At 44.9% G+C, this 25,169-nt stretch overlaps 1 protein-coding gene across 1 annotated transcript in view; it reads right to left on the bottom strand.

The window, feature by feature from the left end:
* Positions 1-25,169, bottom strand: part of THADA (THADA armadillo repeat containing) — a 399,509-nt gene that overhangs the window by 306,641 nt on the left and 67,699 nt on the right. The window contains exon 22 of the mRNA XM_075267057.1: positions 16,251-16,360. Within this exon, the coding sequence (XP_075123158.1) occupies positions 16,251-16,360 (110 nt within the window). The remainder of the gene's footprint in view (positions 1-16,250; positions 16,361-25,169) is intronic.

Genomic DNA, 25,169 nt, shown 5'->3' with positions numbered 1-25,169 from the left:
GGGGTTATGTGCACCCACAATTTTTAATACTGGTATACAGTGCCATTGTCTGACTGGGAATTCAAAGAATATATGGGGGTTATGTGCACCCACAATTTTTAATACTGGTATATAGTGCCATTGTCTGACTGGGAATTCAAAGAATATATGGGGGTTACGTGCACCCACAATTTTTAATACTGCTATACAGTGCCATTGTCTGAGTGGGAATTCAAAGAATATATGGGGGTTATGTGCACCCACAATTTTTAATACTGGTATATAGTGCCATTGTCTGACTGGGAATTCAAAGAATATATGGGGGTTATGTGCACCCACAATTTTTAATACTGGTATACAGTGCCATTGTCTCACTGGGAATTCCACAAATAATTTGGGGATTCATTCACCCTACATCTCAGGCTCTTGCCATATTCACCCAGGTTGTCAGTGCTGCACCAGCTCGTTCCCAGACAGCTCGGCCCGAAAAACGCGTTACCTATATAGAGGATTTGGACAATGAAGACAACATGTTCTAAATCTAATGTCTGCACCTTCTCCAGAATTAAAATAAAGGCAGCGTTTAACTTTCAAATAGCACTGCACAAAGGAAGAGCTTATCAGCTTGTCTCATGACATGCTACTGAAAAGTTTCATTTGTGTATCTTAATGTAAATATAGTTGTATAAGCTTTTTGGGTTTTAGGCACTGCCAAGTTATTTATTACCACCCACTCCCTTATAATGATGATGACGCCAAAGTCACTGTGGGTGTTCAGAGCTCACAGCTTTGGGTGACATTTGTCTTGCTCTCTGTCGGTACCAGCTGTCTTTTTGGATACCGTAAAGTTATGTTGACTTTATTAACAGCTATAGAAGCTTTAGCCAGGTTGTGACGGTGTGTAACCCTAACAACACTAAGTGGGATACACATTAATAGTCAGTCTATGTACGCTAAACGTATCACTGAAGTAATTTTTTTTCCCTCTCCCCTAATATAAGAAAGGAACAGACATTAGACCTAGACCGGGGTTCGAGGCTTGAAAAAATCCAGTATTATTTGTTCTTCATGATGTGAAATATGTGTTGAAAAGCAACCCAAGATGAAGTCAGCCATGTGTGCCAGTGTGTTACTTGGCATGCCTTTGCTGGCCCCAACTGTAAGGGTCACTCTCCATTTCCTCCATTTTCCACTCCCCTTCACACCATTTGTGGTGAAGCAATGGGATGCACTGAAGTGCACCCTCTAGCCTCGTGTGGGATAGGGACATCAGATGCCACTCCAACCCCCTCGTCTTCCTCCGCCAGCCAACGGTGCGAAGATGAGAGGAGTGTGCTCTGAATGTTTTCTGCCTAGCAGAGGCTAGTTCTCACTTACGAAAATGGCCCCACTTTGACCTGTATATCAGGCACAATGGTGTAGGTTTCAAAGAAACATGGCACCAACAAGTTGGAAAACGTGGGCCATGCGTGGACCGTGTTTGAGTCTGGCAAGCTCCAGATCTGCTACCAGGTTCCAGCCATTATCACAGGCGCAAAAATGCCAGGCCCCAGGTGTAGCAGGGAAAAAAAAATGCCATCTCAGCCAGGATGGCATCCCTGACCTCGGAGGCACTGTGCTGTCTGTCCCCCAAGCTGATCAGTTTCAGCACGGCCTACTGACATCTCCCCATGCCAGTGTTACAGTGTTTTCCGCTAGTAGCTGGGGTGGAGGTTGCAGCTTCGTAGGGTTTCAGTCTACTCCTGCCATGAATTTTGGCCTGGGAGAGGAGATAGGCCACCCCAGTTTGCACCCGGGGAACAGACTCCACCACATTCACCCTGCCTGTCATTAAAGATAAGCACTGCAGCATCCCTGACCACAAGCGCTTGTCCATGTGTCGGTGGTCAAGTGGACCTTGCAGCAAAGCGCAGAGCTCTGGGCCCGACTGATGTTATGGGACACATGCAGGCGCAAGGCAGAGACAGCACACCAAGAGAAGTAGTAACGGCTAGGCCCAGCATAGGGAGGTGCCCCAGCTGCCATCTGCTGACGGAAGGCCTGGGTCTCCAGAAGCATAAACAAACACCAACATCTCCAGGGCCAGCAGTTTATCGATGAGGCTGTTACAGGCTTGGGCATGGGGGTGGGTTGTATTGTACTTCTGCCTGCAATGAAAAGCTTGGGAAATGTGGAGTGGCTGGGAAGAGGCGCATGATGGTGCAGGCCAAAAGGGCGCATGAGGGTGAACTCCCCAATGTGTCAGAGATAGGTGTGTAGGTGTCCTTGCATCATATACTTGCACCATATTTGGCTTTGGAAGTTAATTTTGTGCCAAAAAGTGGTTAAGACAGCGATCCCTCAGCTACTCCCGTTACACTGTCTATTGAAGTTACCATCTGTGGAAGTGGACCACCATTTCTAAGATCCCAAAGGAAGCAGGCAAGAGATGTGCAGTTCAGAAAAAAAGATGAGAAAATAAGTTTAGGCTGTAGAGCACAGAGGGATCGGAGAGGACAGAGCTGGTGTCGGCCAGGTATTCCCACAACATGCGCCTATACTTGTCCCTCCTGGTGACACTAGGCCCCTGAGTGGCAGTAATTTGTCCAGGGGGGCCATTAACGTGTTCCAGACCTAGGAATAAGTCTTCCAACAGGGTAGAGTTTTGCATGCCTTTGCTTCTACCCACTGTTTTTGCTGCTTAGCTTCCCTCCACATCTACTCTGCTTTCACCCCTAAACATCACCCCAGTTTATGCCTTTGCTTCTACCCAGGTTTTTTGTTGATTTAGCTTCCCTCTACATCTACACTGCTTTAGCCCCTAGACATCACCCCTGTCCATGTGGGGTCGGTGGCCTCGTCATCCACCAACTCCTCTTCCAATTGCGCACTGCCCCCTTACTGCAAACCGCACATGACCACAGCTTGCCTTGATGGCAACTGTGTCTCATGATCCCCACTTAGGTCCAGACAAGTCGGTGGCGGGTCCAAAACCCCAAAATTGGAAGGAAATGGCAGATGCTGCAGTATTTCTAACACCTGTTCCTGGTGCTCGGGCCTGGTCTGTGTTGTACCCTGCACCCTGCTTAACGCATCTGCCATATCCGAAGTTGTGCTGAGCGCATGCTAATGTTTCGTGTCCAGTGCAATGGATGGGATGGGATTTCACATAAGTCTGCCACCCATGGCCACTCATGGTTGAGCAACTGAGGGAGTTGACTTTGACGAACCCGAGGGTTTTGGAGTTGGAACTACATCAAAGGTCTGTGCTGCTCACACACTCTGCTCAACACATGATATGTTTAGTGCCAGCAGTGTGGAGACGTCGCACAACAGCCGTTGTTCCAGCAGGTACAGGCGTTGTAGGAGTGCATAGAGGCTAGCAGCGGCAACTATACACTTTAAAAACTATCCGCACAAGCGCCACACTTTCACCAGTAGCTCAGGAACATTGGGGTACCTTTTTCAAAAGATTAGCAGCAATGAGTTAAAAACGTGGCCCAGGCATGGAATATGTTGCAGGCTGCCAAGCTACAGAGCCAATCCCAGGTTACGGCCATTATCACACATGACAACATGCCTGGGCCCAGGTGCAGTGGCAAAAACCACATTGCCGTCTCATCGAGGATGGCATGACTCACTTTGTAGGCAGTGTGCTGTCTGGCCCCCAAGCTGATGAGCTTCAGCACGGCCCGCTGACGTCTCCCCACACCAGTGTTGCAGCGTTTCCAGCTCGTAGCTGGGGTCAATTTAACAGCGGAGGAGGGTGGTGTTTCAGCCCTCCTCCCAGGAATGTTGTGTGGGGAGACAAGTCAGGCCACCACATTTTGCGACCCGGTCCACGCCTCAACTACATTCAACCACTGTGCCCAAATTGAAAGGTAGCGTCCCTGTCCGCATGCACTTGTCCATTCGTAACTGGTCACATGGAACTTTAGGGCTAAGCGCTGAATTTAGGGACCGCCTCATGTTTGGGGGAAAGTGCTGGTGTGGACGGCACAGTGCGGTGGCGCAGTAGACACTCTGCCCAAAAAGGGCAGAGTGTCCCCCAGCCGGGATTCCAACATCTCCTGGGCCAGATTTCTTGAGATGAGGCCGTTGAAGCCTTGGGCATGTGGGTGGGTTGCGCTGTACTTTAGCATGAAATGAAAGGCTTGGGAGATGGGGAGTTGATGGGAAGAGGCGCATGATGGCGCGGGCAAAAGGAGAAATGGCAGGAAAAGGTGAGGATAAGGGTGAACTCCCCAAAGTGTCAGAGGCAGATGTGGAGGTGTCCTGGCTCCTGGTCTGGACTGCAGCGCCAGCCCTGTCAACAGTGGAAGAGGCAGTGGCCGCCAGGCCAAACGACGATTATCCTGCGCTTGCTCTCACCCACTGAGCCCAGGGCTTGCCTTCCAAATGATGGCACCCGCAAGAGGTGGTGAGATTCCTCTCCGCAGATCTCCAAACCATCTTGGACTTGCAAATTGCACTAAATTTGTCATGTAACTGACATGTATATGATGAGTCTATCCATTGTCTGTTCATTTTGGTGAAAGTCAGCCTGTCAGCTGACAGACAGCTGTGCTTGTCAGTGATGATGTCACCGGCTGCTTGTACCCCCAGTTTTTGCTGCTTAGCTTGCCTCCACATCCACACTGCTTTTGCCCCTACACATCACCCCTATCCATGCCTGTGCCTCTAGCCATAAGTCTGCCACCCATGGAAACTCATGGTGCAGAAAGTGAGGGAGCTGACTCTGAGGAACCCTTGGGTTTTGTAGCTGGTACTCCATCAAAGGTCTCTGCTGCTCACACACCCTGCTGAACATACGGTATCTAGGGTTAGAGCGTGTGGTGACCTCGCACAACAGTAGGTGCTTCAGGCAGATGTAGGCCTTGCTGGAGTGTATTGCGGCTAGCTCCAGGTACTGTAGACTTGGGAAAGTGGGTGTCCAAGTGCCGCACTTTCACCCTTAGCTCAGCTAATTTGGGGTATGTTTTTAAAGATCATTGCACCACTACATTGAACATGTGGGCCAGGCATGGAACGTGTTGGAGGCTGGCAAGCTCCAGAGCCCTCCAACAAGCTAAAAAACCTGGCCCCAGGGGCAGCGGGGATAAACAAATTGCCATCTCATCCAGGATGGCATCCCTGACCTCAGAGGCAGTGTGCTGTCCGTCTCCCAAGCTGATGAGCTTCAGCCCAGCCTGCTGACGTCTCCCCACACCAGTGTTGCAGCGTTTTCAGCTCGTAGCTGGGGTAAATCTAACAGCGGAGGAGGAGGAGGGTGGTGTTTCAGCCCTCCTCCCAGGAATGTTTTGTGGGGAAACAAGTCAGGAAAATTCTTGAAACGGGAGAGTTTTGCATCTTTGCCCTTGCTGCCTATGGACATCCCTTTGCCTCTAGCCACCATTTTCCCTGCTTTGCTTGCCTCCAAATCCACACTGCTTTTGCCCCTAGACATCACCCCAGTCCATGCCTTAGCTTGTACCCCCAGTTTTTCCTGCTTAGCTTGCCTCCACATCCACACTGCTTTTGCCCCTAGACATCACCCCAGTCCATGCCTTAGCTTGTATCCCCAGTTTTTCCTGCTTAGCTTGCCTCCACATCCACACTGCTTTTGCCCCTAGACATCACCCCAGTCCATGCCTTAGCTTGTACCCCCAGTTTTTCCTGCTTAGCTTGCCTCCACATCCACACTGCTTTTGCCCCTAGACATCATCCCTATCCATGCCTCTTCCCCTAGCCATAACTCTGCCACCCCTGGAAACTCATGGTGCAGAAACTTTGGTTGCTGACTTTGAGGAACCCTTGGGTTTTGTAGATGGAACTCCATCAAAGGTCTGTGCAGCTCACACACCCTGCTCAAGATATGGTATTGTAGGGTTTCAGCGTGTGTGAATGACGGACAACAGCCTGTGTTTGGACAGATGTAGGCCTTGCTAGAGTGTTTTTAGGCTAGCAGCGACTCCTGTGCACTTGCAAAAGTGGGCGCACAAGCGCCGCATTTTCAACAGTAGCTTCGGTACATTTGGGTATGTTTTTAAAAAACTTTGCACCACTAGGTTAGACGTGGGCCAAACATGGAACGTGTTGGAGGCTGGCAAGCTCCAGAGCCGCTACCAGGTTCCAGCCATTATCACAGGCGTAAAAATGCCAGGCCCCAGGTGTAGCAGGGAAAAAAAAATGCCATCTCAGCCAGGATGGCATCCCTGACCTCGGAGGCACTGTGCTGTCTGTCCCCCAAGCTGATGAGCTTCAGCACCGCCTGCTGACGTCTCCCCACACCAGTGTTTTAGCGTTTGCCGCTAGTAGCTGTGGTGGAGGTTGCAGCGTCGTAGGGTTTCAGTCTACTCCTGCCATGAATTTTGGCCTGGGAGAGGAGATAGGCCACCCCAGTTTGCACCCGGGGAACAGACTCCACCACATTCACCCTGCCTGTCATTAAAGATAAGCACTGCAGCATCCCTGACCACAGGCGCTTGTCCAAGTGTCGGTGGTCAAGTGGACCTTGCAGCAAAGCGCGGAACTAAGGGCCCACCTGATGTTGAGTGACACGTGCTGGTGCAAGGCGGGGACGCCACACCGGGAGAAGTTGAGACGGCTAGGGACGGCATAGTGAGGTGCCACAGTTGCCATCAGGTCCGGGAAGGCGGGAGTTTCAACAAGCCGGAACGCCAACCTCTCCTGGGCCAGCAGTTTAGCGATGTTGGCGTTCTAGGCTTGCGTGGGTGGGTGGTTAGCGGTGTATTTCTGCCGGCGCTCCAATGTATGAGAGATGGTGGGTTGTTGTAAAGAAGCGCCTGATGGTGCCTTTGATGGTGCAGGAGAAGGAGATAAGACAGAAACAGGGGAGGATGAGGGAGAAGTCAACAAAGTGGCGGAGGCAGATGAAGTGATGTCCTGGCTCGTCCTCTGGAGTGCATCGCCAGCACTGTGAGCAGAGGCAGTGGCATGAACGGCGGGCGACGTTTGTCCTGCCGTTGCTGCCTGCCACTGATTCCATTGCTTGGATTCCAAATGACGGTGCATTGAAGTGGTGGACAGGTTGCTCTTCTCAGGGCCCCTACTCGATTTCGAGAGGCAAATTGTGTAGACGACACTATATCTGTCCTCGGCGCATTCCTTGAAAAAACTCTACACCTTCAAGAAACGTGCCCTCGATGGGGGAGTTTTTCTGGGCTGGGTACAAAAGGGAACATCTTCGGACATTCCGGGTCTGGCCTGGCTTCGGCAAAGCAGCTGACCTCTGCCTCTGGACATGTCTCTGCCTCTAGCTACCCTTTTTGGTGCTGCACCTGCCTCAACATCCACACTACTTTCCCAGCTTGACATCTGCCTTGTCCAGGTGGGGTCGGTGTCCTCGTCGTCCACCACCTCCTCTTCCAACTCCTGTCTCGCCTCCTCCTCCTGCACAATGCGCATGTCAACTGGCTGCCCTGACAGCAACTGCGTCTCATCGTCGTCGATGAGGGTGGGTTGCTGGTCATCCGCCACCAAATCGACCGGAGATGGAATGGAGGAGACTCTAGTGTTTGAGCATCTGGACACAGATACTCGTCTGTTAGGTCCGTGGAATCGCGAAATGGAGGGGCAGGTTGCGGTACAGTCAAAGGAAGGGAGAACAGCTCTGGGGAGCAGGGACAGTTGGGGTTATTGTTCTGAGAAGATTGGGAATTTTGGGTGGAAGGAGGACAAGACTGTTGGGTAAGAGGAGGTAGAGGCTGACTGGCTGGTGGACAATGTGCTTTAAGCGTTATCCGACAGCCATTGCAAGACCTGTTCCTGGTTCTCGGGCCTACTAATCTTTGTACCATTCAGCCTAGTTAATGTGGAACTTTTGTGCAAAGCGCAGAACTTAGGGCCCGCCTGATGTTAAGGGACACACGCTGGTACAAGGCTCAACTCACCCTAAGTGCCAAAAACACTGCTGGTGCAAGGCTCTACTCATGCCAAGGGCCTCAATCTCTGCTGGTAGCTCAGCTTAAGGTCATGTAACTTTGTTTGGAAGGGCTCATGTTAAGGGCTAGAAAAGTGAATTTTGGAAGGTCTTACCACATCACACACACACACACACACACACACACACACACACACACTCAAAATGACAGTTAAGGGTGAGGGCTTTTGGAATTCCCATTGCCTATTCCATTTGTGGTTGTCATGGGGAACGTGATTTAAAGGGGTGGTTGTTACTGTTTGTTGAGCTTAAATTGGGGTTTGTGTCCATCCATTTGGGGAGTAAAGAAGGTTTCCAGGTATTTTCCCACTTTGATAGAGGTTTTTTTGAATGTGGAAAGTGTGTAGTTGTTAGGCAGTGATGTTGGGGTAATAGAGGGTCTTTGGTGTGTTAGATGCCCCCAGGCATGCTTCCCCTGCTGTCCCAGTGTCATTCCAGAGGTGTTGGCATCATTTCCTGGGGTGTCATAGTGGACTTGGTGACCCTCCAGACACGGATTTGGGTTTCCCCCTTAACGAGTATCTGTTCCCCATAGACTATAATGGGGTTCGAAACCCGTTCGAACACACGAACATTGAGCGGCTGTTCGAATCGAATTTCGAACCTCGAACATTTTAGTGTTCGCTCATCTCTAATCCTTACGATTCTTACTTTTTACTTTGGATGAAGCACTTTTAATCATCCAACTAGGATAATTTCTTTGTTTTAGACGTAACTCTGTGTTCTTTTCAAAACTTACAAAATTATCCTCCTCACTGCATGCTCGTTTAGTCCTTAGTAATTCACCATATGGAATGCTAGCGATCGTATGTTTTGGATGGCAGCTGTCCGCAAGGAGAATAGAATTTCCTGCGGTTTTTTTTCTAAACAAAGAGGTGGCTACTTTATTCTTAGAGGCCACTCCTCTAAGAGAGATATCCAAAAAATCTATTTGTACTTGATCATGAGTATAGGTGAATTTTAACCCATAAGGATTTTTATGTAAAAATTCAATGAAATCTGGTATGGGCGCTATATCTCCATCCCACACAATGAGGATATCATCGATATAACGCCCATACCAGAATACCTGTGACAAATAAGGGTTAGACTGGGAGAAGATAGACTTCTCCTCCCAGAATGCCAACAAAAGATTTGCGAGTGAGGGGGAAAAGGGAGCGCTCCCTTTTCCCCCTCACTCGCAAATCTTTTGTTGGCATTCTGGGAGGAGAAGTCTATCTTCTCCCAGTCTAACCCTTATTTGTCACAGGTATTCTGGTATGGGCGTTATATCGATGATATCCTCATTGTGTGGGATGGAGATATAGCGCCCATACCAGATTTCATTGAATTTTTACATAAAAATCCTTATGGGTTAAAATTCACCTATACTCATGATCAAGTACAAATAGATTTTTTGGATATCTCTCTTAGAGGAGTGGCCTCTAAGAATAAAGTAGCCACCTCTTTGTTTAGAAAAAAAACCGCAGGAAATTCTATTCTCCTTGCGGACAGCTGCCATCCAAAACATACGATCGCTAGCATTCCATATGGTGAATTACTAAGGACTAAACGAGCATGCAGTGAGGAGGATAATTTTGTAAGTTTTGAAAAGAACACAGAGTTACGTCTAAAACAAAGAAATTATCCTAGTTGGATGATTAAAAGTGCTTCATCCAAAGTAAAAAGTAAGAATCGTAAGGATCTCTTGATAGGACAGAAAAAAGATAGATCTCAGGAAGGAAACTATAAAATGGTATTTTCTACCCGTTATAGTCCTCAGTTCAAGTCCATCAAACAAATCATACAGAAAAATGTATGTATTTTGGAAGCTGATCCCATCACCAGAAACATTTTGAGTGGGGGAATGTCCTTTGTATCAAAAAGAGCTAATACATTGGGGAACATTTTGTCACCCAGTTATTTACAACCAGTTATGGGGAGCAAAGTGAACAAAAGGGGTAACTTTAAATGTGGTTTCCCTAAGTGCAAAACATGTAAATTTACTAATGAAAAAAGAGAGGTGATGGGATTTGCTACGGATTTTAAGTGGCTGATTCAGTCATACATCGATTGTAATAGCCAGAATGTTGTATACTGTATAAAATGTACAGAATGTAATTTAGATTACATAGGTTGTACCTCTAGGAATTTGAAGGTGCGAATCCTGGAACACCTAAGAGATTGTGAAAAAACAGCTACGGAGAGTATGTCGGGTATTTCCCGACATTTCTCCGAAGTACACAATGGTAATGTTCAGGGTCTTCAATTTTTCGGTCTGGAGAAAATTCAAAAATCGCCTAGAGGAGGAGACAGTAGAGCACTTCTTCTCAAAAGAGAGGCATGGCACATTTTAAGATTCAATAGCCGCACACCTAAAGGCATGAACGTAAAAACTGATTTATCCTATATTTATTGATATGTGGAATTTTTCGATGTGCTAAATGAATTTACAGCTTACCTCTAGTTACCTAAACTTAAACATCTACATATAGATATTAGCTATAGAATAAAAACTATAGGGTAGAATACACGCAGGTTTGGAGGAGTTAGTTCCTGTTTTTAATGCGATAGACTATATGTATAGTGGACCACATTTTTCAGTACACCACATTCTTTTATTCAATTGTTGGTTTTTTATGGTCCGCGGTTGAAATACACATGATCGGTTATTCTCCACTTTTAGTAATTATAGTGAAAATCAGATGTGAATCCATATGCTTATGCATATGGTTTTCTATTTATATATTCATATACCCTTTGCAGTACTGATATATATATATATATATGTGCATTGCCCTTCATCTATTTATCATGAAGAAGGTTGTAGGGATATGTGCAAGAGTAAGTTTTAGTACGCATGCCCTACACTCATTCATAAGAAATGAGGTATATCTGATTGGCTTGGAATATCACATGGTTTGGTGAGAGATTACATTACGCATGTGGGGAATATGGGCCGCAGATATTACATCATTAGGATGGATATAATTACTCTGTGTAGTTATGATGGTGTCGGTACCTGCTGAGATCTGCAGGGATATGATTTTGAATTGAATTCTATGGGCGAGGCAAATTCTCATATGGTATATGGTGACATCTGACCCGGAAGAAAAAGTATCAGTAAGCGGGTGAATAGTGAGCCGATGGAACCTGAATGTAGGGTCATATGAAAAAGGTATGATTCATATTTGATTGTTCTTATTGCTAACATGAAATTAGTCCTACAGAATATGTTGTTTCATTTAGAGATATAATAGAAACAGCTTTTTCTCCCCTTTTTTTTTTTTTTTTTTTCTTCGTGTATAAACTTTATTTAGATCCATTCTAGACACCAAATGCTAGCCAGGTGTAGAGTTTGATTAGCATCCTATATAAGGGTAAGGAATTTGTAATGTAGACATGCTATGATTAAGGGGGGGCTGCCCCCCGAAACGCGTAAGCCAAGCGATTTTATTGTCACGGTGTTTTTTGTCTGATTGTCTGGTCTATGGCCTGTTTGTTTTTTTTAAGAAGATTATATGAAATAAAGCATTGAAGATTTTTTAGACTTCAGAGTGTTGCAAATTCATCGTGGTTTCAGTGTTCTATCTCTGTAAAGAAAGGTTCCCATGGTCCAGGAACAGAGTTTGGCACCTCCTCGAAGTCAGCCACAAGTGGTAAGAGACGGCCATCCTATATATTTTTTCGCATCTATTAGTGGTAGAATCCCTTTAAGCAAGTGTGACATGACAAAGCGGAATATAAGTGACTTACACCCTTGATACTTCTCCCGATTTCACAGATTATTTTGCAAAATGTTAAAGTAAAGAAGAAAAATGCATTGGATATAAAAGCTTTTGCTTGCTTTCCTCCATCTGAGTCGTCCTATATGAGAAGCTGCAACGTCTTAGTCATAGTATCTGGCAGCGTCCACTGCAATCTCTCCAACATCTGCTAACAGCAGCACGCAATTACATTACACAAGATATTCTCACTAGGAGTCCAGCCAAGGACTTGTGAATGCCTATATGCCTAAATATACAATTTTATTTATAACACACACAATAGCTATACATGTGAATGTTTAGAGCAGTCGGTGACGTCCGCAGAACTCCAGCATCGCTTTCCCAATTCCAATTGTTTGTTTAGATTCAGGACCAGTCGCACTTTTATTTCTGGCAGTCGCTGACGGTCAGGAAATGAGGCATTATCCAATGTTAATTCTATGTAAGTAAAACCATTACGTCTGAATCATGGACTCAGGTGTTACTTGAAGCGACCAACTATTCCTGTAATTGTAGTTGAAAAATGGGTCTTACGGCACAAATCTGCGATGCGATATCCTCTCGGCGCTTTATCTAAATACACTGTAACGTCAACTTGTATCCCTTTTATGCTGGTGTTAAATCTTCCATTTTTTTGCTATATACTATGAGTTGTATATGCAAAAAAATTCCACAGCAATTTACAGATATTTTCAATTCCTGTTCCATAGAGGGCTCACAATTAAAAGGGATTGTCCAGGATAAAATTTTATTTAATAATTAGGCCAGGGGAGGTGAAAAAAAGAAAAGAAAAACATGCTCACCTGTCCCCAATGCTCTGGCGCAGGGGTAGGGAACGTACGGCCCTCCAGCTGTTGCAAAACTACAACTCCCAGCATGCATACTTTGCTCTGCTGTTCTTGGAACTCCCATGGAAGTGAACGGAGCATGTTGGGAGTTGTAGTTTCACAGAAGGTTCCCTATCCCTGCTCTGGCGCCTTCCCGCACGGTCCGGTCTTGCAGCTACATTGTTGTCTTCAAGTAGAAGTGCCCACAACACGTGGCTGCTGGCCAATCAGCAGCCTCAATAAGAGAAATGGGGACGTCACTACCTATGCCGTCCCCTGGTCCCTTCCTGAGGCCACTAAGGCCGCTGATTGGCCTCATCAGTCACGTGAAGCCGCAGTGTGACAGCCATAAAAGATAGTGTCACAAGGACAAGATTCATGTTTGTATGTTTTTTTTTAAATTTAGATTTAGATTTTTTTTCCCTATCAGTATGTCTTTTTGAAGTATGGAAGGAAATCCACGCAAACACGGGGAGAACATAAACATTCCTTGCAGTTGTTGTCCTTGGTGGGATTCGTACCCAGGACTGCAGCACTGCAAGGCTGCAGAGCTAACCACTGACCACTGTGTTGCCCCGACAAGATTCATGTTTGCACAAATAGAACTTAAGAGATAAAGGCACAGATAGTATTGTTTTGTGGTCTTTCCTTGTAAGGGATGGAGGGACAGATAGCACTGTCTCATATTCTTTCCCTATAAAGGATGTAGGTACAGATTGCACTGTCTCATATTCTTTCCCTATAAAGGATGCAGGTACAGATTGCACTGTCTCATATTCTTTCCCTATAAAGGATGCAGGTACAGATTGCACTGTCTCCTTGCCTTTCCCAGTAAAGGATGTAGGTACAGATTGCACTGTCTTCTTATCTTTCCCTATGAAGGATGTAGGTACAGATTGCACTGTCTTCTTATCTTTCCCTATAAAGGATGTAGGTACAGATTGCACTGTCTCCTTGTCTTTGCCTATAAAGGATGTAGGTACAGATTGCACTGTCTTCTTATCTTTCCCTATGAAGGATGTAGGTACAGATTGCACTGTCTCCTTGTCTTTGCCTATAAAGGATGTAGGTACAGATTGCACTGTCTCCTTGCCTTTCCTTATAAAGGATGTAGGTACAGATTGCACTGTCTCCTTGTCTTTCCCTATGAACGATGTAGGTACAGATTGCACTGTCTCCTTGTCTTTCCCTATGAAAGATGTAGGTACAGATTGCACTGTCTGCTTGTTTTTCCCTATGAAAGATGTAGGTACAGATTGCACTGTCTCCTTGCCTTTCCCAGTAAAGGATGTAGGTACAGATTGCACTGTCTTCTTATCTTTCCCTATGAAGGATGTAGGTACAGATTGCACTGTCTTCTTATCTTTCCCTATGAAGGATGTAGGTACAGATTGCACTGTCTTCTTATCTTTCCCTATAAAGGATGTAGGTACAGATTGCACTGTCTCCTTGTCTTTGCCTATAAAGGATGTAGGTACAGATTGCACTGTCTTCTTATCTTTCCCTATGAAGGATGTAGGTACAGATTGCACTGTCTCCTTGTCTTTGCCTATAAAGGATGTAGGTACAGATTGCACTGTCTCCTTGCCTTTCCTTATAAAGGATGTAGGTACAGATTGCACTGTCTCCTTGTCTTTCCCTATGAACGATGTAGGTACAGATTGCACTGTCTCCTTGTCTTTCCCTATGAAAGATGTAGGTACAGATTGCACTGTCTCCTTGTCTTTCCCTATGAACGATGTAGGTACAGATTGCACTGTCTCCTTGTCTTTCCCTATGAAAGATGTAGGTACAGATTGCACTGTCTGCTTGTTTTTCCCTATGAAAGATGTAGGTACAGATTGCACTGTCTCCTTGCCTTTCCTTATAAAGGATGTAGGTACAGATTGCACTGTCTCCTTGTCTTTCCCTATAAAGGATGTAGGTACAGATTGCACTGCCTTCTTGTCTTTCCCTATGAACGATGTAGGTACAGATTGCACTGTCTCCTTGTCTTTCCCTATGAACGATGTAGGTACAGATTGCACTGTCTCCTTGTCTTTCCTTATAAAGGATGTAGGTACAGATTGCACTGTCTCCTTGTCTTTCCCTGTAAAGGATGTAGGTACAGATTGCACTGTCTCCTTGCATTTCCTTATAAAGGATGTATGTACAGATTGCACTGTTCCCAATTTCTCTCTTTAGGAATGCTGGCACAGATTGCACTGTTTCTTTGTCTTTCACTGTAATGAATTGAAGCCTCCGATTCTTTGCCTTCATTTTGCAAATAGGACAGTCTCATACAAATGTAATTATCAGTCCTCTCTACATACCAGGAGACCTCTCTACAAAGCTACAGCAAATAAAATAAACTTTGCAAAAAAAAAAGATTAAGTTGTAGGTGAGGCAGATTGCAAAAACCTTTTAATGTCTATTATTAGAAAATGTATTTATTTATTTTATTATTTTTAATGAACATATATACGTTTTGTAAATGTCACAGTGTGGCGGCAACTTCCGCCGGAATAAAAACCAAAGGAGCCGGACCAGACCACTCTGGGAGTCACTCTAGCACCATGGACCTTACCTGGCCTCCTATTAAAAAAGTGACTATCCTGGACAATCCCTTTAAGAACATGCATTAGATGTTTTACTATGACGTATATATATATATATATAAATATATATATATTTGCATACACTGCTGACACCCCCCTCCTGAACTATAATAAACCCACCACGATATATGAGTTTTTCCACCCACCCATGCACAGGAGAAGCCGTGGTCAGGTTGTCTCTTGGCTTTTATTATATGTGATTATCGGACTGTAAACTGATAGAATTGTGCTCTTAATCTGTCAGTACATTATTATATGAGCAGGTTTGTCTGGGAGACGTCAGACAGGCCATTGAATACTCTCTTTCATTAGCATTTCCTTGGTGTCGTGTTCGGTCCTCATACCGCACATAATTCAGTCTTTGAAATATTACGAACCCTGTTCACATTGTGTCCCTCATCTCTGACCTTCATTCATGGATAAGAACAAGCTCGGTGGTCGCAACGACATATTTCTATAGGGCTTATTATTCCCAACATTGACTTCTAAGATCGTCTACTTAATCCTAAAGGACAACCCATCCTTAAAGGGAAAGTACAAACATTTTTACATTTATTAAGACCAGCTAGTAAAAAAATATGATTTTATTTTGTAAATTTTTTTATTCCATTTTTTTGTACATTATTATGGGGCGGCCATCTTGTCGGCTCTCTTAACAGCATTTAGTGATTTGCTTTACAGCAGGGTCATGGTTGCAATAGACTGGAGCTGACGCAATGAGGTCTATGGGAGAGTTTTCTAGACATCTATTGTCAGTAGTGGATGCAATGACGGGTGTTGTGATATTGTCTATGGGGATGTTAATCTTGTCTAAAACGACCGAGGCAAAGAAAACCTTCAGAGAATTGTCCGGGGCCAGTGTATTATTAGGCTTAGTGGTCAGAGTGAAAATTGCAGCAATGTTTACAAGTTTGGGATTTCTATCAGCCTTCAAATATGGAAAATTTATTTTATAGCCCATACTATAGCCATAACATGTTCCCAATATGGAAGGAATTAGGGGACAGGGAGTTTCTTGTGAACCTCAAACTTACCAAATTGGTGCGTTTCAGACATACTTCAGACATACTCTATCCCCTCTAGTCTTAGATACCATTTCATACAGTTACACAACACACCAGCGCTAACATCTAACAGACACGGACTGTATGGATTGTAGCAACAAAAACAGGGCTCTTACCCGATCAGCATTTCCGTGAGCTTTACAAAGCCGACATAAGCCAACTCGAACGCCCCTCTATGTCTGGACTGCAAGAGGTGATGCTTGAAGTAATCCCCCATTTCTATGACCTAGGAAACATAAAAAAAACAAAAAGATTTAAAGGGGTTGTCCCATCACAAGGATCCTATCTATACTGCTTGATAATGTGAATGTAAGACTTTTCCTAAATACACTGCTTCAGCAAAACTGCTTTGTTTGGCCGCTATATTACCTTATTCATTTTTTTTTTTTTGACACATCCCTTGACTTATCTGGTCATAAGTCAAGTGATGTATCTGCTGCTCTGAGGGGGGAGGGGCTAAGTGCACGGGAGCGAGCCTGGGGGGGAGGGAGGGGTAGTTTACCCTTTGGGGGGAAGGGGCCGCCAATACAGACCCGGCATCCGCTGTAATAGAGAGGCGGATGCCGGGGACAGTTAGACGCCGGCACAGATGCCTGCAACATCGCTATGCTCCTGCCCTGGATGAAGCCAGGGAGGAGCAGAGGAGTGGAATAACAAATAACAGCATCACTCCTGCCGCTGCTGGCTTCATGCAGGGCAGGAGTATAGCGATGCCACAGGCATCTGTGCATCTGTGCCGGCGTCTAACCGTCCCCGGCATCCGCCTCTCTATTACAGCGGTTGCCGGGTCTGTATTCACATATGCAAAGCCAGCGGCGAGATGCCGTCGGCCCTGCGTGCACGCTCATAGATGGTGAGACCAGTCTAGCCTTCACAATGTCAATACAGACCGGCATCCGCTGTAATAGAGAGAGGCGGATGTCGAGTCTGTATTCGCATTGTGAAGGCTAGACTGGTCTCACCATCTATGAGCGTGCACGCAGGGCCAGAGGCATGCCGCCGCTGGCTTTGCATATGTAACCCCACCCACCAATGACGCAACAAAGCAGGAAGACAGAAGATTTTACAGCAACGAAGACTGGTGAGTATGCGACGTGGGAATACCCCTTTAATATAAACCACAGAACACTGTTGCAAATATTTATTTCTCCCAACACACCCACAAACAGTGTGAAGTTCACGATTTTTAATAATCCAGCCCTAAAGTGGTTGTCGGGGAATTGGACCAAGTCCTGTAAAGGTCGATGTTTGGTGTACCATAAAAAACATACTTACCTGTCCCGCACCGGTGTCCATTCATGATCACGTTAGGGCCTTGGTGCCGAAAGTCCAGGGTCTCAAATGACCACTAATACCAAACAGTAGGTACAGATTGCACTGTCTCCTTGTCTTTCCCTATAAAGGATGTAGGTACAGATTGCACTGTCTCCTTGTCTTTCCTTATAAAGGATGTAGGTACAGATTGCACTGTCTCCTTGTCTTTCCTTATAAAGGATGTAGGTACAGATTGCACTGTCTCCTTGTCTTTCCTTATAAAGGATGTAGGTACAGATTGCACTGTCTCCTTGTCTTTCCTTATAAAGGATGTAGGTACAGATTGCACTGTCTCCTTGCCTTGGTCTTGTTAGGGCCTTGGTGCTGAAAGTCCAGGGTCTCACTTGACCACTAATACCAAACAGTGGCTTTAGTGGTTGCTGGTAAGGAACAGGTGACATATGTGAGTGACATCATCGCACCCATCTCCAGCAACTGCCGAAAGACTGATGGGTCTCCGTCGTCACGTGGGGCACAGGACCTCCTCCATCTTACCAAGGACCTCCTCTTAGCGAATACAACCAGAATACTCATCAAGGGTATAATACAATAAAACTATTCTTACAATAAATATCAATAAAATGTAACAAAGTGAAATAAATTTGTTACACCTCGCAACAAGACAAAAACTGGTTATAGCCAACCAATGGCCTCTCAGAGATCCTCCCCCTTCACATCGTCTTCATAGAACCTGAAAGCAACACGAATATTAACCCCTTACCGCCGCAGCCATTGTACGTCATAATGGTACCTTTTAATATTTCGAATACAAAGTATGAATGGAGTGGAATTAAGAGAAAAATTGCATTTGGCCAATGTTCTTTTGGGCTTCATTCTTACGGCATTCATTGGGCAGCCAAAATGAGATGTTGCATGTATTCTATGGGTTGGTACGTAGAGTTGAGCCGATCTTGAGATTTTAGGATCGATTTTAAAATCCGATTTTCGATCATTTTCCAGCCGATCCCGATTGTGAAATTTTCTCGATCGCCGATCGGATTACGATCTATCCCGATCGCTCAACCCTATTGGTACGATTACGGACATAAATTTATATAGCTTTGCGTTTTAACAAAGAGAAGACAGGACGTGTGCACAAGTATACACAGGTATATGAATGTGCAGTCATTGTCGCTAGTCTACAGATACGTCCTTTTGCTTTCTTTGTGATTCATCTGAGATGTTTGGTGCAGGATGACCGACCTTTCAAAAAGACACAATTTTGCGATACTCTGTCACAAGATGTCTACCCTTTATGTGTCTATGTGTTGTAAAAACTGAAGCCTAAAATACGGAGTATTACAAAGTTAGAGCGCATTTTGTTTGAACAGATGTAGCAAAGTTTAACTTGACATTTTAGACCAGACTGCAAACTATGTAATGGGGTCCACGCTTACCATGTGCTATCTATAATGCTGACGTCTTCTTATGTTGTAAAGAGACGGTCCCTGAATGTGAATGCTACCCCTGCGCTCGCTATAGGTACACCCCTGGTCATGCTACCTGATGTCATGCTACAACAAGCTATCATGGTCAAGATCAGCTCTGCTACATCTGAAATCCCTTCATGCTATATCCTTCCCGCTCTGAGACTTTATCTCCTCGTATCCATGTACCAGACCTTCACATATATAAAATAACCAAATTATTCATCAATGACATCAGTGCAAAAAATTCCATTGCAAAATAAACCACAGTGATCTGGTTACAGCTGATAAAGTTGGTATCTGTGCAATGTCAGGGTTAAACACACAAGATTTTGGCATTCCAGGTTCATTCCCGATCACATGTTTGATAAGATAACCCAAAGAGAAGGTAAATCATCTGAGAAAGATAACAGAAGGGAGACAGAAAAGACAGTCACCCGAAAGGTAAGAAGAGTTCATCTTATCTAATCTGAGGGTAGTCCTGGTACGCCTAAGGACCTGCAGCTCGCACCTGGCAAAACGTACTGGTGATAGACACGAAGGGCTAAAAATACTTGTGCAATAAAATCAGAATTGATAAAGTTGTATAAGGAAATGGGTTTGCTATTTTGCCCAAAACAGCACCACTTTCTGTTCTGCTAATGGACTTGGTCTGGTTTTGCAACCCAGCCCTATTCACTGGACCTGCAATGAAAAGTGTGCAGCTGCCAACCCCCACTCCCCCTCCCTTAATGTATTTATGGCCTATTAACAAAATTCCTGAATAACCCCTTTAATGTTACAAAGTCAGTTCTTAAAAATATAACGTTCCCACCAAACATGCAATGGATCTGCCTTTCTTTGTCCTTTTCTCACGATGAGGGGTGCGAGATGACCAGCGATTAAAAAAAAATATGATTTTGTGATGCTCTGTCACGAGATGTTTATCCTAGATGTGTTTATGTGTGGCCACCTAGTGGTTGTTGTGTGAGTTGCCGCCCATCAAGGGCTTTACTCGAATGTTGCAACGTCAAGTGACAGTCTAGGTGACAGTCCTGTCCTGATTTTTGGCTGGAGATTTAAGGGGGTCACGTGTAGCATCGGCTACAGGTTCTATTAAGGCTAGTTCAAGGGAGGAAGTTCGCAGCGGAATTTGACGCAGAATCCGCCAAAAATGGTAGCTAGTTGCGGAAAAAAGAAGTGACATGCCCTTCCTTCCCGCGGCTGAATCAGCCACGGCGCAAGGCTCCCTCCCGACTAAGCCCATTCATTTGGGCCTAATCTGGAGCGGAATGCCAGTGCACTGCAGCGGCATCCCGTCGCGGGTATGTTCACACGCAGAGTTCATGTAACTCCATGTGAACTAGCCCTTACTCTGACCCTTTGCGATCTTGGACAGGGCACCCACTTTAGGCTCCACAGAGGTCAGGCACATACACGCTAACACAAACTATACGCGCCTCAAATTCTTTTAAATTACTATAATATTGCAAAATCTAGGCCGGATCAGACATTGCTTAAGTTACAATATACTAAACCGAACAAATATTTCTAGAAATCTGTGACGGTCAGAGTTACTTTAGGTCCAAAACAAATAACAAAAACAGGATTTACAAGGGAAAATATAATTTTCAGACATAATAAACTGCACAACAGGGATGTGTGGGAATGTGAACCAGTGTCGTTCTGGTACAAGATGACCTTAAATAAAGCAAAAACTAAATCAGAAGCAAAAGAAACTTCGCTGGGTCCGCACAACTGTGACAGATTTAAGGTGGCGGTATACTTCAGGCTTATGTCGGCCCAACGCGATGGTCGAAAACTCATGCACGATCGTCCAAATAAGAGCTGAGCCAAATGCTATTGAGGAGGTACCGTATCTACTATTTGTAGCACCTGGATCTGCAAGGTTCTACGGAACCAAACTTTGCCCTAATTGTTACGTCCATATTGCATTCACAGCACCCAGACCTGTAACGTGCCCCTTACAGTCTAACTCCCCCTTCATTTACTAAGGTCCAAATCTTTGCCCGCTCGTGACCCAAAAGATGGAGAGACAGGCCTTCAAAACAGAAACTATAATGGGGTACGCCACTTTAATTCTACACGCGGAGGAGTCTCTGGCACAAAGGTGAACTTGGCCTGAATCTATCAAACTTCCTTTTAATAGAAAAAGGGGGGATGGTCACTTCATATGGAGGCATCTTCAATTTTAGACCATCTAGAAAAATGGTTCTGGTATCCTAAGAAAACGGAGGTTGTCAGCTTTCTTATGCCGTTTAGTTGAAGTACTTGCTGTAACATACTTAGAGATACAGTCCTATGAAAAAGTTTGGGCACCCCTATTAATCTTAATCATTTTTTGTTCTAAATATTTTGGTGTTTGCAACAGCCATTTCAGTTTGATATATCTAATAACTGATGGACACAGTAATATTTCAGGATTGAAATGAGGTTTATTGTACTAACAGAAAATGTGCAATATGCATTAAACCAAAATTTGACCGGTGCAAAAGTATGGGCACCCTTATCATTTTATTGATTTGAATTCCCCTAACTACTTTTTACTGACTTACTGAAGCACAAAATTGGTTTTGTAACCTCAGTGAGCTTTGAACTTCATAGCCAGATGTATCCAATCATAAGAAAAGGTATTTAAGGTGGCCAATTGCAAGTTGATCTCCTATTTGAATCTCCTCTGAAGAGTGGCATCATGGGCTACTCAAAACAACTCTCAAATGATCTGAAAACAAAGATTGTTCAACATAGTTGTTCAGGGGAAGGATACAAAACGTTGTCTCAGAGATTTAACCTGTCAGTTTCCACTGTGAGGAACATAGTAAGGAAATGGAAGACCACAGGGACAGTTCTTGTTAAGCCCAGAAGTGGCAGGCCAAGAAAAATATCAGAAAGGCAGAGAAGAAGAATGGTGAGAACAGTCAAGGACAATCCACAGACACCTCCAAAGAGCTGCAGCATCATCTTGCTGCAGATGGTGTCACTGTGCATCGGTCAACAATACAGCGCACTTTGCATAAGGAGAAGCTGTATGGGAGAGTGATGAGAAAGAAGCCGTTTCTGCACGTACGCCACAAATAGAGTTGCCTGAGGTATGAAAAAGCACATTTGGACAAGGCAGCTTCATTTTGGAAACAAAAATTGAGTTGTTTGGTTATAAAAAAAGGCGTTATGCATGGCGTCCAAAAAGAAACAGCATTCCAAGAAAAACACATGCTACCCACTGTAAAATTTGGTGGAGGTTCCATCATGCTTTGGGGCTGTGTGGCCAATGCCGGCATCGGGAATCTTGTTAAAGTTGAGAGTCGCATGGATTCCACTCAGTATCAGCAGATTCTTGAGAATAATGTTCAAGAATCAGTGAGGAAGTTGAAGTTACGCCGGGGATGGATATTTCAGCAAGACAATGATCCAAAACACCGCTCCAAATCCTCAGGCATTCATGCAGAGGAACAATTACAATGTTCTGGAATGGCCATCCCAGTCCCCAGACCTGAATATCATTGAACATCTGTGGGATGATTGGAAGCGGGCTGTCCATGCCCGGCGACCATCTAACTTAACTGAACTTGAATTGTTTGTCCAAAATACCTTTATCCAGGATCCAGGAACTGATTAAAAGCTACAGGAAGCGACTAGAGGCTGTTATCTTTGCAAAAGGAGGATCTACTAAATATTAATGTCACTTTTCTGTTGAGGTGCCCATACTTTTGCACCGGTCAAATTTTGGTTTAATGCATATTGCACATTTTCTGTTAGTACAATAAACCTCATTTCAATCCTGAAATATTACTGTGTCCATCAGTTATTAGATATATCAAACTGAAATGGCTGTTATAAACACCAAAATATTTAGAACTAAAAATGATTAAGATTAATAGGGGTGCCCAAACTTTTTCATAGGACTGTATCACTAGTTGGGAATGTGATTTTATAGGCAGCAAGGACGGCTACATAGTAAGTTCAAATTCAACTCTCGATTTATCTCTAAGTATTATACAGCAAGTACTTAAACTAAACAGCATAAGAAAGCTGAAAACCCATTATAGTCTACTCTCCTGCCCCTCCTGGCTTCTGCCTCTATTTTCCTATTCTCCTGCTTGTATTCTCCTATTCTCCTGTCTTCTGCCTGTATTTTCCTGTCCTCCTGTCCTCTGCCTGTACTTTCCTATCCTCCTGTTTTATGCCTGTATTCGCCTGCCCTCCTGTCTTCTGCCTGTATTTTCCTGTCTTCTGCCTGTCCTCCTGTCTTCTGCCTGTACTCTCCTGCCCTCCTGTCTTCTGCCTGTATTCTCCTTCCCTCCTGTCTTCTGCCTCTATTCTCCTATCCTCCTGTCTTCTGCCTGTACTCTCCTGTCCACCTGTCTTCTGGCTGTATTTTCCTGTCCTCCTGTCTTCTGCCTGTATTTTCCTGTCCTCCTGTCTTCTTCCTGTACTCTCCTATCCTCCTGTCTTCTGCCTGTATTTTCCTGTCCTCCGCCTGTATTTTCCTGTCCTCCTGTCTTCTGCCTGTATTTTCCTGTCCTCCTGTCTTCTGCCTGTATTTTCCTGTCCTCCTGTCTTCTGCCTGTATTTTCCTGTCCTCCTGTCTTCTTCCTGTACTCTCCTATCCTCCTGTCTTCTGCCTGTATTTTCCTGTCCTCCTGTCTTCTGCCTGTATTTTCCTGTCCTCCTGTCTTCTTCCTGTACTCTCCTATCCTCCTGTCTTCTGCCTGTATTTTCCTGTCTTCTTCCTGTACTCTCCTATCCTCCTGTCTTCTGCCTGTATTTTCCTGTCCTCCTGTCTTCTTCCTGTACTCTCCTATCCTCCTGTCTTCTGCCTGTATTTTCCTGTCCTCCTGTCTTCTGCTTGTATTTTCCTGTCTTCTGCCTGTCCTCCTGTCTTCTGCCTGTATTTTCCTATCCTCCTGTCTTCTGCCTGTATTTTCCTATCCTCCTGTCTTCTGCCTGTATTCGCCTGCCCTCCTGTCTTCTGCCTGTATTTTCCTGTCTTCTGCCTGTCCTCTCCTGTCCTCATGTCTTCTGCCTGTCCTCTCCTGTCTTCTGCCTGTCCTCTCCTGTCCACCTGTCTTCTGCCTGTACTCTCCTGTCCTCCGCCTTCTGCCTGTATTTTCCTGTCCTCCTGTCTTCTGCCTGTATTTTCCTGTCCTCCTGTCTTCTGCCTGTACTCTCCTATCCTCCTATCTTCTGCCTGTATTCTCCTGTCCTCCTATCTTCTGCCTGTATTCACCAGCCCCCTGTATTCTCCTATGCATGGACAGCTATAGCCGTTTACACTGAAGTTATTGTGGGAGCAGCCACTCTGTACAGCCGTATACTTTAACTTCACAGTCACCACCACCATGGTGGTTTCTCTTGCCCTTATTTCATTCTGAACATCATACAAATAGTAAGAGACAACATATATTAGTTCTTGCCGGCAGAAAAGGGAGCGTGACCTGTTTGATTGGCGCCAGCAGACGTGACCTTTTTTCACTGCTCCTCACTAATGATAGTGGCCTGGAGGACAGGAGAGGAGCTCATTGGCTCATGTTGGCGGGAGAGTGGCTTCTGTGAAAGCGCCATATAGCCACCGATGGAGAGTCATGTGCCACGTCCTATCAGTAGCCATATTGGGATTGTAGTGCCGTGCATAATTGTGAATGGCTCACAACCTTCCACCCATCTCCCCAGAGGTCTTTATACCTAACAGTGGTCTAGCTTCATGGCATCGACGTGTCAAACATCAGCTTCGGTTGACTGTACTTAAGCTTCCATCTTTGAACAAATATTTTTATAAAAATACCGTCATTACTTCATAGAACAACCGTACCATTACAGTCCACGATCCAACTCTGCCTCCTGGGAAAATTCCTTTATTTTATCCCGGATTTCAGCTTTTGTATTCCAAACATTGCAAAGTATATTACCTCACAGGACTGTACCAGGCCAAAGACGTTCTTTCTTTCCAGTGGGCTGCAGAGACTCGCCTCTTTTATGTGAGATTTATGTCAGCATTCGGTAATCTTACAACTTCACTCTGAGCAAATATTTGCATTTGTCAAGTGTGAAGCAGGACGAAAGGTGCCGGGGCGCTTTCATAGACTGAGTAAATGTTGCTCTTAATTTAAGGTGCAGTTCCACTTCTGACAATTGTTTTGTACAAATTAAACTTTGTTTCCTCAAGTTCCACCCAAGATACGTGCCACAGAGAGGTCAGCGCCGAGGTGCCAACCATTAACTTGTATTAACATGTAAGGAACATAAGCCAATGGTTCGGGGAAGCAGAGAACTATCTGTACCTGGTCTGACTAGTAG

The sequence above is a fragment of the Leptodactylus fuscus genome, chromosome 3, assembly GCF_031893055.1.
Source record: "Leptodactylus fuscus isolate aLepFus1 chromosome 3, aLepFus1.hap2, whole genome shotgun sequence".
Lineage (NCBI taxonomy): Eukaryota > Metazoa > Chordata > Amphibia > Anura > Leptodactylidae > Leptodactylus > Leptodactylus fuscus.
The sequence above is the reverse complement of the archived record's forward strand: the minus strand, read 5'-3'. Positions and strand labels throughout refer to the sequence as shown.